General features: G+C 42.3%; 2 protein-coding genes across 3 annotated transcripts in view; one reads left to right on the top strand and one right to left on the bottom strand.

Annotated features, from left to right (window-relative positions):
• LOC133664858 (tetratricopeptide repeat protein 21B-like) overlaps positions 1–13,393 on the top strand; it is an 86,902-nt gene that overhangs the window by 70,066 nt on the left and 3,443 nt on the right. The window lies entirely within an intron of this gene.
• Positions 10,153–13,393, bottom strand: part of scn1laa (sodium channel, voltage-gated, type I-like, alpha) — a 176,159-nt gene continuing 172,918 nt past the window's right edge. For both annotated transcript variants that reach the window (XM_062069823.1, XM_062069822.1), the window contains one exon: positions 10,153–13,379. In XM_062069823.1, coding sequence (XP_061925807.1) covers positions 12,199–13,379 — 1,181 coding nt within the window. In that variant the 3' untranslated portion in view covers positions 10,153–12,198. The remainder of the gene's footprint in view (positions 13,380–13,393) is intronic.

The following is a 13,393-nucleotide window of genomic DNA, read 5'->3' as shown; positions in this document are numbered from 1 at the left end:
GCCTCTGGCCCTCTATGGATCATGGCCGCGGGGCCAAGTTGGCCTGACCCCTTAGGACCTCAGGCCCTCTGTGGGTCGCGGCCGCGGGGCCAAGTTGACCTGGCCCCTTGGGGCCTCTTACCCTCTATGGATCGTGGCCGCGGGGCCAAGTTGACCTGGCCCCTTGGGGCCTCTGGCCTTCTGTGGCTCGCGGCCGCGGGGCCAAGTTGGCCTGGCCCTTTGGGGCCTCTGGCCTTCTGTGGGTCGTGGCCGCGGGGCCAAGTTGGCCTGGCCCCTTGGGGCCTCTGACCGTCTATGGATCGTGGCCGCGGGGCCAAGTTGACCTGGCCCCCTGGGGCCTCTGACCCTCTATGGATCGTGGCCGCGGGGCCAAGTTGGCCTGGCCCCTTGGGGCCTCTGACCGTCTATGGATCATGGCCGCGGGGCCATGTTGGCCTGGCCCCTTGGGGCCTCTGGCCCTCTGTGGGTCGCGGCCGCGGGGCCAAGTTGACCTGGCCCCTTGGGGCCTCTTACCCTCTATGGATCATGGCCGCGGGGCCAAGTTGGCCTGGCCCCTTGGGGCTTAAGATTATTATTTTTGCAAAAGTAGTTTTGCTTGGGTCGCGGCCGCGGGGCCAAGTTGGCCTGGCCCCTTGGGGCCTCTGGCCCCCTGGGCCTGGGCCCGGTAGGCCCGGTCATTAATCCACCTATGCATACAGCAACAAAAATGATCAATTTTGGTGATGTACAAAAGTTACAATCAAATTCAATTAGCTTCATGGCATGGCTTCTTAACTTCATGTGAGTGATTATGATTGACGACACCTGTTGACTTCTCTGAGCACATTTAAATGGGGCTCATGTGATGCAGTCATTAGACTCGGTTACAAACGCGACAATGGGAAAGTCAAAGGAACTCAGCACAGATCTGAAAAGAACGAATCATTGACTTGAACAAGTCAGTAAAGTCACTTGGAACCATTTCAAAGCAGCTTAAGGTCCCAAGAGCAACCGTGCAGACAATTGTATGTAAGTATGAAGTGCATGGCACAGTTTTGTCACTGCCACAATCAGGAAGAAAACGCAAGCTATCACCTGCTGCTGAGCAAAAATTGGTCAGGATGATCAAGAGTCAACCGAGAACCACCAAAAAGCAGGTCTGCAATGAATTGGAAGCTGCTGGAACACAGGTGTCAGTGTCCACAGTCAAGCATCGCCATGGACTGAGAGGCTGCCATGCAAGAAGGAAGCCCCTTGCTCCAGAAGCCACACCTTAAGGCTCGTCTAAGGTTTGCTGCTGATCACATGGACAAAGATAAGACCTTCTGGAGGAAAGTTCTGTGGTCAGATGAAACAAAAATGAAGCTGTTTGGCCACAATACCCAGCAATATGTTTGGAGGAGAAAAGGTGAGGCCTTTAATCCCAGGAACACCATTCCTACTGTTAAGCATGGTGGTGGTAGTATTATGCTCCGGGCCTGTTTTGTTGCCAATGGAACTGGTGCTTTACAGAGAGTAAATGGGACAATGAAAAAGGAGGATTACCTCCAAATTCTTCAGGACAAGCAAAAATTATCAGTCCGGAGGTTGGGTCTCGGGCGCGGTTGGGTATTCCAACAGGACAATGACCCCTAACACACGTCAAAAGTGGTAAAGGAATGGCTAAATCGGGCTAGAATGAAGATTTTAGAATGGCCTTCCCATTGTGTGGACAATGCTGAAGAAACAAGTTCATGTCAGAAAACCAACACATTTAGCTGAACTGCACCAATTTAGTCAAGAGGAGTGGTCAAAAATTCAAGCAGAAGCTTGTGGATGGCTACCAAAAGCGCCTTATTGCAGTGAAACTTGCCAAGGGACATGTAAGCAAATATTAACATTGCTGTATGCATACTTTTGACCCAGAAGATTTGCTCACATTTTCAGTAGACCCATAATAAATTCATAAAAGAAGCAAACTTTATGAATGTTTTTTGTGACCAACAAGTATGTGCTCCAATCACTCTATCACAAAAAAATAAGAGTTGTAGAAATGATTGGAAACTCAAGACAGCCATGACATTATGTTCTTTGACGATTATACTATGTATATATATTTATATATATATATATATATATATATATATATATATATATATATATATATATATATATATATATATATATATATATATATATATATATATATATATATATATATATATATAAATATGTGTATATATATATTATATATATAAATAAATATATATATTATATATACAAATATATATAATATATATATATATATATATATATATATATATATATGGTCAAAGATGGCGGCGCATTGCTATGCAGCAGCTTGAAAACGCTCTTGGGAGTGTAGAGCGATTTGGCAAAAAACACCCGTCATTTCTGTCAATTTCATGGCTGGCTCAAAGCGTGAACACTCTGTGATCACATACGACCGACAGACAATTCTGGATGTGGATGGATCGGGTCGTTATAGACTGAAAGATGCATGTACGGTGGACCTCCTCGCTAGCATGGGAATGCTTCGTGGGCTACATCGAGCGGCCTTTGTAGCAGCGGAGTCAAGTGCTAGCGGTGACCGCCAATGAAGACGACGTAAACGGTGTGAGCGGAAGCAGAAGCGGGGATGCCGAGCGGGGCTAACAACAAAGAGAAAAGCTAACCAAAGAAGCGTGGAGTCTCCGGGTAAGAAGCCATTTAAACTAGAACTAACCGGCGCCAGGCTGGATAATCCCTGCACACATAGCAATTCTCTTAGAATAAAACACAACTCACATAATGTTTTTTCTTTTGTGACGGTGTCAGAGGCAGACATACATTGTACTGAGGTGGCTAACTATGATGCGTTCAGTTTATCGCAACATCTAGCAAACAATCAGACAATTCCCGTCGTTTCAATTCCTAGATATGGTCGAAACTATTTAAAGTGCACTATGCATAATAAACGCAACATTATTAATATTGCTACTTCGGATAATTTCAACAAACAATCCTCAAAACAGCCCACTACCTATAATATGGGCTTTTTAAACATAAGATCATTATCTTCCAAAACGTTATTAGTTAATGAGGTCATTAGAGACAACAAACTTGTCGTCATTGGTCTCGCCGAGACCTGGCTCAAACCAGACGATTTTTTTGCGCTAAATGAGGCATCTCCTCCTAACTATACCAATGCACATGTTGCCCGTCCTCTTAAAAGGGGAGGGGGTGTCGCACTAATATACAATGAGAACTATAATTTTACACTTAACCTAAATAATAAATATAACTCGTTTGAGGTGCTCACTATGAGGTTTGTCACACCGCTGCCTCTCCACCTGGCTGTTTTCTCACCCCCATGGGCCCTATTCGGACTTCATCAGTGAATTCTCAGAGTTTGTTGCTGATCTAGTGACGCACGCCGACAATATAATCATAATGGGGGACTTTAATATCCATATGAATACCCCATCGGACCCTCCATTCGTGGCGCTCCAGACTATAATTGATAGCTGTGGTCTTACACAAATAATAAATGAACCCACGCATCGCAACGGTAATACGATAGATCTAGTGCTTGTCAGGGGTGTCACCACCTCTAAAGTTACGATACTCCCGTACACTAAAGTAATGTCCGATTATTACCTTATAAAATTCGAAGTTCTGACTCATTGTCAACAAACTAATAATAATAATAATAACTACTATAGCAGCCGCAACATTAATGCTGCCACAACGACGACTCTTACTGACCTACTGCCTTCGGTAATGGCACCATTCCCAAATTATGTGGGCTCTATTGATAACCTCACTAACAACTTTAACGACGCCCTGCGCGACACCATTGATAGTGTAGCACCGCTAAAGCTAAAAAGGGCCCCTAAAAGGCGTACCCCATGGTTTACAGAAGAAACTAAAGCCCAGAAATTATCATGTAGAAAGCTGGAACGCAAATGGCGTGCGACTAAACTTGAGGTTTTCCATCAAGCATGGTGTGATAGTTTAATAACTTATAAACGCATGCTTACCTCAGCTAAAGCTAAATATTACTGAAATCTCATCCACCTCAACAAAAATGATCCTACATTTTTGTTTAGTACAGTAGCATCGCTAACCCAACAAGGGACTCCTCCCAGTAGCTCCACCCACTCAGCAGATGACTTTATGAATTTCTTTAATAAGAAAATTGAAGTCATTAGAAAAGAGATTAAAGACAATGCATCTCAGCTACAACTGGGTTCTATTAACACAAATACGACTGTATATACGACGGATACCGCCCTCCAAAATAGTTTCTCTCTCTTTGATGAAATAACATTGGAGGAATTGTCAAAATGTGTAAAAGGGACAAAACAAACAACATGTTTACTTGACCCAATTCCTGGGAAACTTATCAAGGAGCCTTTTGTATTATTAGGTCCATCAGTGTTAAATATTATAAACTTATCACTTTCCTCTGGCACTGTTCCCCTAGCATTCAAAAAAGCGGTTATTCATCCTCTACTCAAAAGACCTAACCTCGATCCTGATCTCTTGGTAAACTACCGGCCGGTGTCCCACCTTCCGTTTATCTCGAAAATCCTCGAAAAAATTGTCGCACAGCAGCTAAATGAACACTTAGCGTCTAACAATCTCTGTGAACCTTTTCAATCCGGTTTCAGGGCAAATCACTCTACGGAGACAGCCCTCGCAAAAATGACTAATGATCTATTGCTAACGATGGATTCTGATGCTTCATCTATGTTGCTGCTTCCTGATCTTAGCGCCGCTTTCGATACTGTTGATCATAATATTTTATTAGAGCGTATCAAAACGCGTATTGGGATGACAGACTTAGCCTTGTCTTGGTTTAACTCTTATCTTACTGACAGGATGCAGTGTGTCTCCCATAACAATGTGACCTCGGACTATGTCAAGGTAACGTGCGGAGTTCCCCAGGGTTCGGTTCTTGGCCCTGCACTCTTTAGTATTTACATGCTGCCGCTAGGTGACATCATACGCAAATACGGTGTTAGCTTTCACTGTTATGCTGATGACACTCAACTCTACATGCCCCTAAAGCTGACCAACACGCCAGATTGTAGTCAGCTGGAGGCGTGTCTTAATGAAATTAAACAATGGATGTCCGCTAACTTTTTGCAACTCAACGCTAAGAAAACGGAAATGCTGATTATTGGTCCTGCTCAACACCGACATCTATTTAATAATACCACCTTAAAGGCCTACTGAAAGCCACTACTACCGACCACGCAGTCTGATAGTTTATATATCAATGATGAAATCTTAACATTGCAACACATGCCAATACGGCCGGGTTAACTTATAAAGTGACATTTTAAAATTCCCGGGAAATATCCGGCTGAAACATCGCGGTATGATGACGTATGCGTGTGACGAAGTCAGAGTAACGGAAGTTATGGTACCCCGTAGAATCCTATACAAAAAGCTCTGTTTTCATTTCATAATTCCACAGTATTCTGGACATCTTTTGCAATTTTTTTAATGAACAATGAAGGCTGCAAAGAAGACAGTTGTAGGTGGGATCAGTGTATTAGCAGCGGACTACAGCAACACAACCAGGAGGACTTTGTTGGAGCGCTAGCCGCGCTAGCCGCGCTAGCCGCGCTAGCCGCGCTAGCCGCGCTAGCCGCGCTAGCCGCCGACTTCACCTTGACTTCCTACATCTCCGGGCCGCCAAACGCATCGGGTGAAGTCCTTCGTCCTTCTGCCGATCGCTGGAACGCAGGTGAGCACGGGTGTTGATGAGCAAATGAGGGCTGGCTGGCGTAGGTGGAGAGCTAATGTTTTTAGCATAGCTCTGTGCAGTCCGGTTGCTAAGTTAGCTTCAATGGCGTCGTTAGCACAGCATTGTTAACCTTCGCCAGCCTGGAAAGCATTAACCGTGTATTTACATGTCCACGGTTTAATAGTATTGTTGATTTTCTATCTATACTTCCAGTCAGGGGTTTATTTCTTTTGTTTCTATATGCAGTTAAAGCAAGATGCTATCACGTTAGCTCGTAGCTAAAGCATTTCGCCGATGTATTGTCGTGGAGATAAAAGGCACTGAATGTCCATTTCGCGTTCTCGACGCTCATTTTCAAGAGGATATAGTATCCGAGGTGGTTTAAAATACAAATCTGTGATCTACAATAGAAAAAGGAGAGAGTGTGGAATCCAATGAGCCAGCTTGTACCTAAGTTACGGTCAGAGCGAAAAAAGATACGTCCATCGCTGCCTCTCAAGTCATTCACTGTAACGTTCCTCATCTACGAATCTTTCATCCTCACTCAAATTAATGGGGTAATCATCACTTTCTCGGTCCGAATCTCTCTCGCTCCATTGTAAACAACGGGGAATTGTGAGGAATCCTAGCTCCTGTGACGTCACGCTACTTCCGGTACAGGCAAGGCTTTTTTTTATCAGCGAGCAAAAGTTGCGAACTTTATCGTCGATTTTCTCTACTAAATCCTTTCAGCAAAAATATGGCAATATCGCGAAATGATCAAGTATGACACATAAAATGGATCTGCTATTCCCGTTTAAATAAAAAAAACAATTTCAGTAGGCCTTTAACATTTGACAACCAAACAATTAAACAGGGCAACTCGGTAAAGAATCTGGGTATTATCTTCGACCCAACTCTCTCGTTTGAGTCGCACATTAAGAGTGTTACTAAAACGGCCTTCTTTCATCTCCGTAATATCGCTAAAATTTGTTCCATTTTGTCCACAAGCGATGCTGAGATCATTATCCATGCGTTCGTTACATCTCGTCTCGATTACTGTAACGTTTTATTTTCGGGCCTCCCTATGTCTAGCATTAAAAGATTACAGATGGTACAAAATGCGGCTGCTAGACTTTTGACAAAAACAAGAAAGTTTGATCATATTACGCCTATACTGGCTCACTTGCACTGGCTTCCTGTGCACCTAAGATGCGACTTTAAGGTTTTACTACTTACGTATAAAATACTACACGGTCAAGCTCCTGCCTATCTTGCCGATTGTATTGTACCATATGTCCCGACAAGAAATCTGCGTTCAAAGAACTCCGGCTTATTAGTGATTCCCAGAGCCCAAAAAAAGTCTGCGGGCTATAGAGCGTTTTCTTTTCGGGCTCCAATACTATGGAATGCCCTCCCGGTAAAAGTTAGAGATGCTACTTCAGTAGAAGCATTTAAGTCTCATCATTTGTATACTCTAGCCTTTAAGTAGACTCCCTTTTAGACCAGTTGATCTGCCGTTTCTTTTCTTTTCTTTTCTACTCTGCTCCCAACCCGGGGTGGACCGCTAGCCTGTCCATCGGATGGGGACATCTCTACGCTGCTGACCCGTCTCCGCTCGGGATGGTTCCTGCTGGCCCCACTATGGACTGGACTTTCGCTGATGTGTTGGACTTTCACAATATTATGTCAGACCCACTCGACATCCGTTGCTTTCGGTCTCCCCTAGAGGGGGGGGTTACCCACATATGCGGTCCTCTCCAAGGTTTCTCATAGTCATTCACCGACGTCCCACTGGGGTGAGTTTTTCCTTGCCCGTATGGGGGCTCTGTACCGAGGATGTCGTTGTGGCTTGTACAGCCCTTTGAGACATTGATTGATTGATTGATATATATATATATATCAATCAATCAATCAATGTTTATTTATATAGCCCTAAATCACAAGTGTCTCAAAGGGCTGTACAAGCCACAACGACATCCTCTGTACAGAGCCCTCATACGGGCAAGGAAAAACTCACCCCAGTGGGACGTCGGTGAATGACTATGAGAAACCTTGGAGAGGACCGCATATGTGGGTAACCCCCCCTCTAGGGGAGACCGAAAGCAATGGATGTCGAGTGGGTCTGACATAACATTGTGAAAGTCCAGTCCACAGTGGATCCAACACATCAGCGGGAGTCCAGTCCACAGCGGGGCCAACAGGAAACCATCCCGAGCGGAGACGGGTCAGCAGCGCAGAGATGTCCCCAACCGATGCACAGGCTAGTGGTCCACCCGGGGTTCCGACTCTGGACAGCCAGCACTTCATCCATGGCCACCGGACCTATGCAACTCCCCCTCGCAAGGGACAGGGGAGAAGAGGAGAGAAGAAAAGAAACGGCAGATCAACTGGTCTAAAAAAGGGGGGTCTATTTAAAGGCTAGATTATACAAATGAGTTTTAAGATGGGACTTAAATGCTTCTACTGAGGTAGCATCTCTAACTGTTACCGGGAGGGCATTCCAGAGTACTGGAGCCCGAATAGAAAACGCTCTATAGCCCGCAGACTTTTTTTTGGCTCTGGGAATCACTAATAAGCCGGAGTTCTTTGAACGCAGATTTCTTGTCGGGACATATGGTACAACACAATCGGCGAGATAGGCTGGAGCTAAACCGTGTAGTATTTTATACGTAAGTAGTAAAACCTTAAAGTCGCATCTTAAGTGCACAGGAAGCCAGTGCAAGTGAGCCAGTATAGGCGTAATATGATCAAACTTTCTTGTTTTTTTCAAAAGCCTTGCAGCCGCATTTTGTACCAACTGTAATCTTTTAATGCTAGACATAGGGAGACCCGAAAATAATACGTTACAGTAATCGAGACGAGACGTAACGAACGCATGAATAATGATCTCAGCGTCGCTAGTGGACAAGATGGAACGAATTTTAGCGATATTACGGAGATGAAAGAAGGCCGTTTTAGTAACACTCTTAATGTGTGACTCAAATGAGAGAGTTGGGTCGAAGATAATACCCAGATTCTTTACCGAGTCTCCTTGTTTAATTGTTTGGTTGTCAAATGTTAAGGTGGTATTATTAAATAGATGTTGGTGTCTAGCAGGACCGATAATCAGCATTTCCGTTTTCTCAGCGTTGAGTTGCAAAAAGTTAGCGGACATCCATTGTTTAATTTCATTAAGACACGCCTCCAGCTGACTACAGTCCGGCGTGTTGGTCAGCTTTAGGGGCATGTAGAGTTGAGTGTCATCAGCATAACAGTGAAAGCTAACACCGTACTTGCGTATGATGTCACCCAGCGGCAGCATGTAAATACTAAAGAGTGCAGGGCCAAGAACCGAACCCTGGGGAACTCCGCACGTTACCTTGACATAGTCCGAAGTCACATTGTTATGGGAGACGCACTGCATCCTGTCAGTAAGATAAGAGTTAAACCAAGACAAGGCTAAGTCTGACATACCAATACGTGTTTTGATACGCTCTAATAAAATATTATGATCGACGGTATCGAAAGCGGCACTAAGATCAAGAAGCAGCAACATAGATGACGCATCAGAATCCATCGTTAGCAATAGATCATTAGTCATTTTTGCGAGGGCTGTCTCCGTAGAGTGATTTGCACTGAAACCGGATTGAAAAGGTTCACAGAGATTGTTAGTCACTAAGTGTTCATTTAGCTTCTGTGCAACAATTTTTTCGAGAATATATATATATATATATTTATATATATATATATATATATATATATATATATATATATATATATATATATATATATATATATATATATATATATATATATATATATATATATATAGTAGGGCTGCAACTAACGATTAATTTGATAATCGATTAATCTGTCGATTATTACTTCGATTAATCGATTAATAATCGGATAAAAGAGACAAACTACATTTCTATCCTATCCAGTATTTTGTTGAAAAAAAAACAGCATACTGGCACCATACTTATTTTGATTATTGTTTCTCAGCTGTTTGTACATGTTGCAGTTTATAAATAAAGGTTTATTAAAAAAAAAACAAAAAAAAAAAAAAAAAAAAACAACAACAACAAAAAAACCCTCTGCACATGCGCATAGCATAGATCCAACGAATCGATAACTAAATTAATCGGCAACTACTTTAATAATCGATTTTAATCGATTTAAACAATTAGTTGTTGCAGCCCTTATATATATATATACATACAGTGCATATAGTAACCAATGAACATTTTTTGTGGTTTAAAAAAAGGTTTTCTAGAAAAATGTAATCAAAAAATGTAATTCAAACCCTATAACTGGCAACATTTGTATTTGTCTTTTCATTTGTTAAACTTTGAATAGTAGATGCTTTTCATTAGAGAGCATGAATATGTAAAGAAATACATAGTGTACATACATGATCAGCAGTAGAAAATGAATGAAAGAGAAAACACATGTATTAGGCTTTTGAGGTACATGTAGTCTTTATTCTGTTGGCTTTTCACTGAAATGGGTTATAGCAGTGCTTTGCATGCAGTATACTCATACACTACAGCATTATGCATATTTATGATGAAAGATATTAGTCGGTGTAATCAAAACATTTCATCATCGATCAAACCCACTTATGTGTCCAATGTTTTGATTACATGCAAAACATACGGGAACAACTACCTCAGTGACAAAAATGCCACAGTTAAATGTACAGTAAACATAAGCAGGAACAGCGAGAGGAAGGTCACACAATATATGTGACATGTACAATCCTGCATACCTCTAATTTTGATATTTATCCTGATGATAAAGATTGCAAGGTTGAAAAAAGTTTAAAGTCACACCCAAAACATTAAAACACACTAAAATGTTCTAACATGACATGAGATGTTTACAGACTTTTACTTCTCAACTGGGTCTGCCTAAAAAAAACTGTGATTTATGTCACAACCAACCAATATCATTTAAAACTCGTAACCTTATACTTAGTAAATAATAAATATAGCAATAACAACTAAAGACAAACGGTAAAGCCATGAAAAACAACCTGTGCTTTGGTGCATGAAACATTTGTGAGTGACACCTTCGCCCAATGATAAAAGTCTCCCAAGAGTCTATTTTTAGGAGTTTGATGATAAAAGTTGAATGGAACAATGGTACACTGGCTAACCACACACAGTGACCTGACATACCCTTCACAATTATGACAACAAAACTGAATGTGCACATTTTGCTGCCAGGTACAACTGATCACGGACTGGTCGATATAACCATAAAACAAAATATCTGCAAATGCCTTTTTTGGTCGATAATTTGTATTTCCTGACAAAAAATTTTATCAAATTGGAAAGCGTGTTATTTCCCTTTTGAATGATGACACATCTAGAAAAAACATGCATTCACGTGACCGGCAACGCACAATATTTAAAATGTGCCAAATCTTCACTGCCTGTGCCAGACATTATTCTGACTCGGACATCAGATTGTAGGGAGGGAGTTTAGAAGACGAGGCAAATACACATCAATAGAGTAATAACACCTTTTGACGGAAAATGTGGCCTTTCTATCACTGGAAAGCCATGGCTTGTCGTCATTGAAGGCAATATCTCAATGTAAGAAAAATTAAAAGATTGCAACCACTTCTGGATGAGACATGTAATGCCGTCCCACAACAGTGTGTAACCAGGTGAAGGTGTGTGGTTCTTCCACATGCTCTTGAAGCTCCTGAATTGTAACATTTCCAATGTGTCTTTTCTTGTTTTGGTACTGATAAGACTGTTTTATTCAATCTGCCAATACTACAGCAGACCAAGGTATTTTGCATCATTGGCAGTGAACATATGGCACATTTTTACATGGGCTGAATGCAAACTCTTTGTGCTGCTTGTCACAAAAATATATGCTCATGTAAAGGGGAAGTACAACTTCTTGTTTTATATTGAGATTTATAAAAAAAAGCCATATTTTTACTGTTGATACCACAAAGCAGGGGACAAATGTAATTAGTACACGTGCATAATTACAGAAAATCCATTAATGCTGATTCACATCAACTGCAGCAATTGTCTGTTGGATTTTTCAAGTATTCTACACACCATTAGCATCACAGTTAGCGTCAAAGCAATTATCTTCACCCTGAACAAACAAAGGTATATAAAAAGGCAATCAATCGTGCTATAGGTTCCCAAAGGAAATGACATCCCGCACAATGCTTTAAAAATAGTAGGCAAAACAATAGTCAATGATATAGGTATATTCCAAGACACTATATATCCCAGCTAGCTGCAACAGAAGTTAAAGCATAAACTAACACTTGAGAATGCTGCCCATCCCTTGCAAACATTCCTGCTCCTGGAAATGGTTTCACTGCTGTCTGAATGAACCACTTTTCTCTTTTATGCACCAACATTTAGGTTTTTCATCTAAAGTCAGTTTGTCATAGAAATCCATACTATGAGAAGGCGTACAACAACACTGTAAACATTTGGTCAATATATCACAATGTCTTTGAGGCATCTCCGACATTCTTATGTATCACGTTCTGTGGCGTCTTTGCCTGTGACGTCCAGTTCACTGTTATCTTTTTCAGATGTATTTCTCCCACTTGTGGGCACACTGTTACAAGAAGGTTGAGATAGAGTTGAAGATTCCTTCTTCTCAGAGTTAGAAACAAGTTTGTCCATCACCAGCTCTTCCTTGTCAACAGGCTTTTCGTCCTTCGGAATGTTGTCTTTGGCTTCTTCCAAGGGTTTGGCAATAGCCAGCCTCCTCAAATACTCTCTGAATGCTCTCTGGATGATCAAAGCTGAGGTGTCTTCCTGCTTGCGACGCAGGGTGGTCGTAATGGGCTCGTATGACAATTTGGAAGGATTGGAGGCCATGAATCGCTCCTCCATCTGTGCCCTTAGTATGTCCATCTCCCCATCCTCGCCAAGAACCCGTTTAGTGAATGCAAACAGGATGTCCAGGCAGTGGATGCGTTCGCCACTCACCATGGGTAGATCCATTGAGATTAATTCGATCCTGTTAGGTATGGCTATGCGTAATGGTGGGTCCAAAGCATCAGCAAACTCAGAAAGTTTGTTGTATTCCATAAACTGGGTTGCACGTGGGTCGAACTTCTCCCAAACCTCATAGAACACTTCAAAATCGTCCTCGCTTAGCGGGTCAGCGCTCTCCTCAGTGGCTACACCAAAGTTCTCCAGAATGACTGCAATGTACATATTAATCACAATAAGGAAGCATATTATGATGTAGCTCACAAAGAAGGCAATGGCCACCGAAGGAGTACCACAGTCTCCTTTGAAAGCACTACCAGGATGCTCCATGTTACGGTCACAGTCGTCTTCGTGTTTGTTGAGAAGAGGGGCCAGCAAGCCATCCCACCCGCCAGAGGTGGTGATCTGAAACAGGCAGATCATGCTGTTGCCAAAGGTCTCAAAATTGAAGAGGTCATCGATTCCAGCTTCCCTTTTCACGTAGGCAAAGTTGGACATGGCAAAGATGGCGTAGATAAACATCACCAAAAAGAGTAAGAGACCGATGTTGAACAAGGCAGGAAGTGACATCATCAAGGCAAACAAGAGTGTGCGGATTCCCTTGGCACTTTTGATAAGGCGGAGGACGCGTCCGATTCGAGCCAGTCGGATGACTCTGAACAAAGTCGGCGACACAAAATATTTCTCAATCAGCTCAGAGAGAGACATACCTGAGGAAGGAAAA

Source organism: Entelurus aequoreus, linkage group LG14, assembly GCF_033978785.1.
Source record: "Entelurus aequoreus isolate RoL-2023_Sb linkage group LG14, RoL_Eaeq_v1.1, whole genome shotgun sequence".
NCBI lineage: Eukaryota > Metazoa > Chordata > Actinopteri > Syngnathiformes > Syngnathidae > Entelurus > Entelurus aequoreus.
This window is presented reverse-complemented; position numbering and strand designations above follow the sequence as displayed.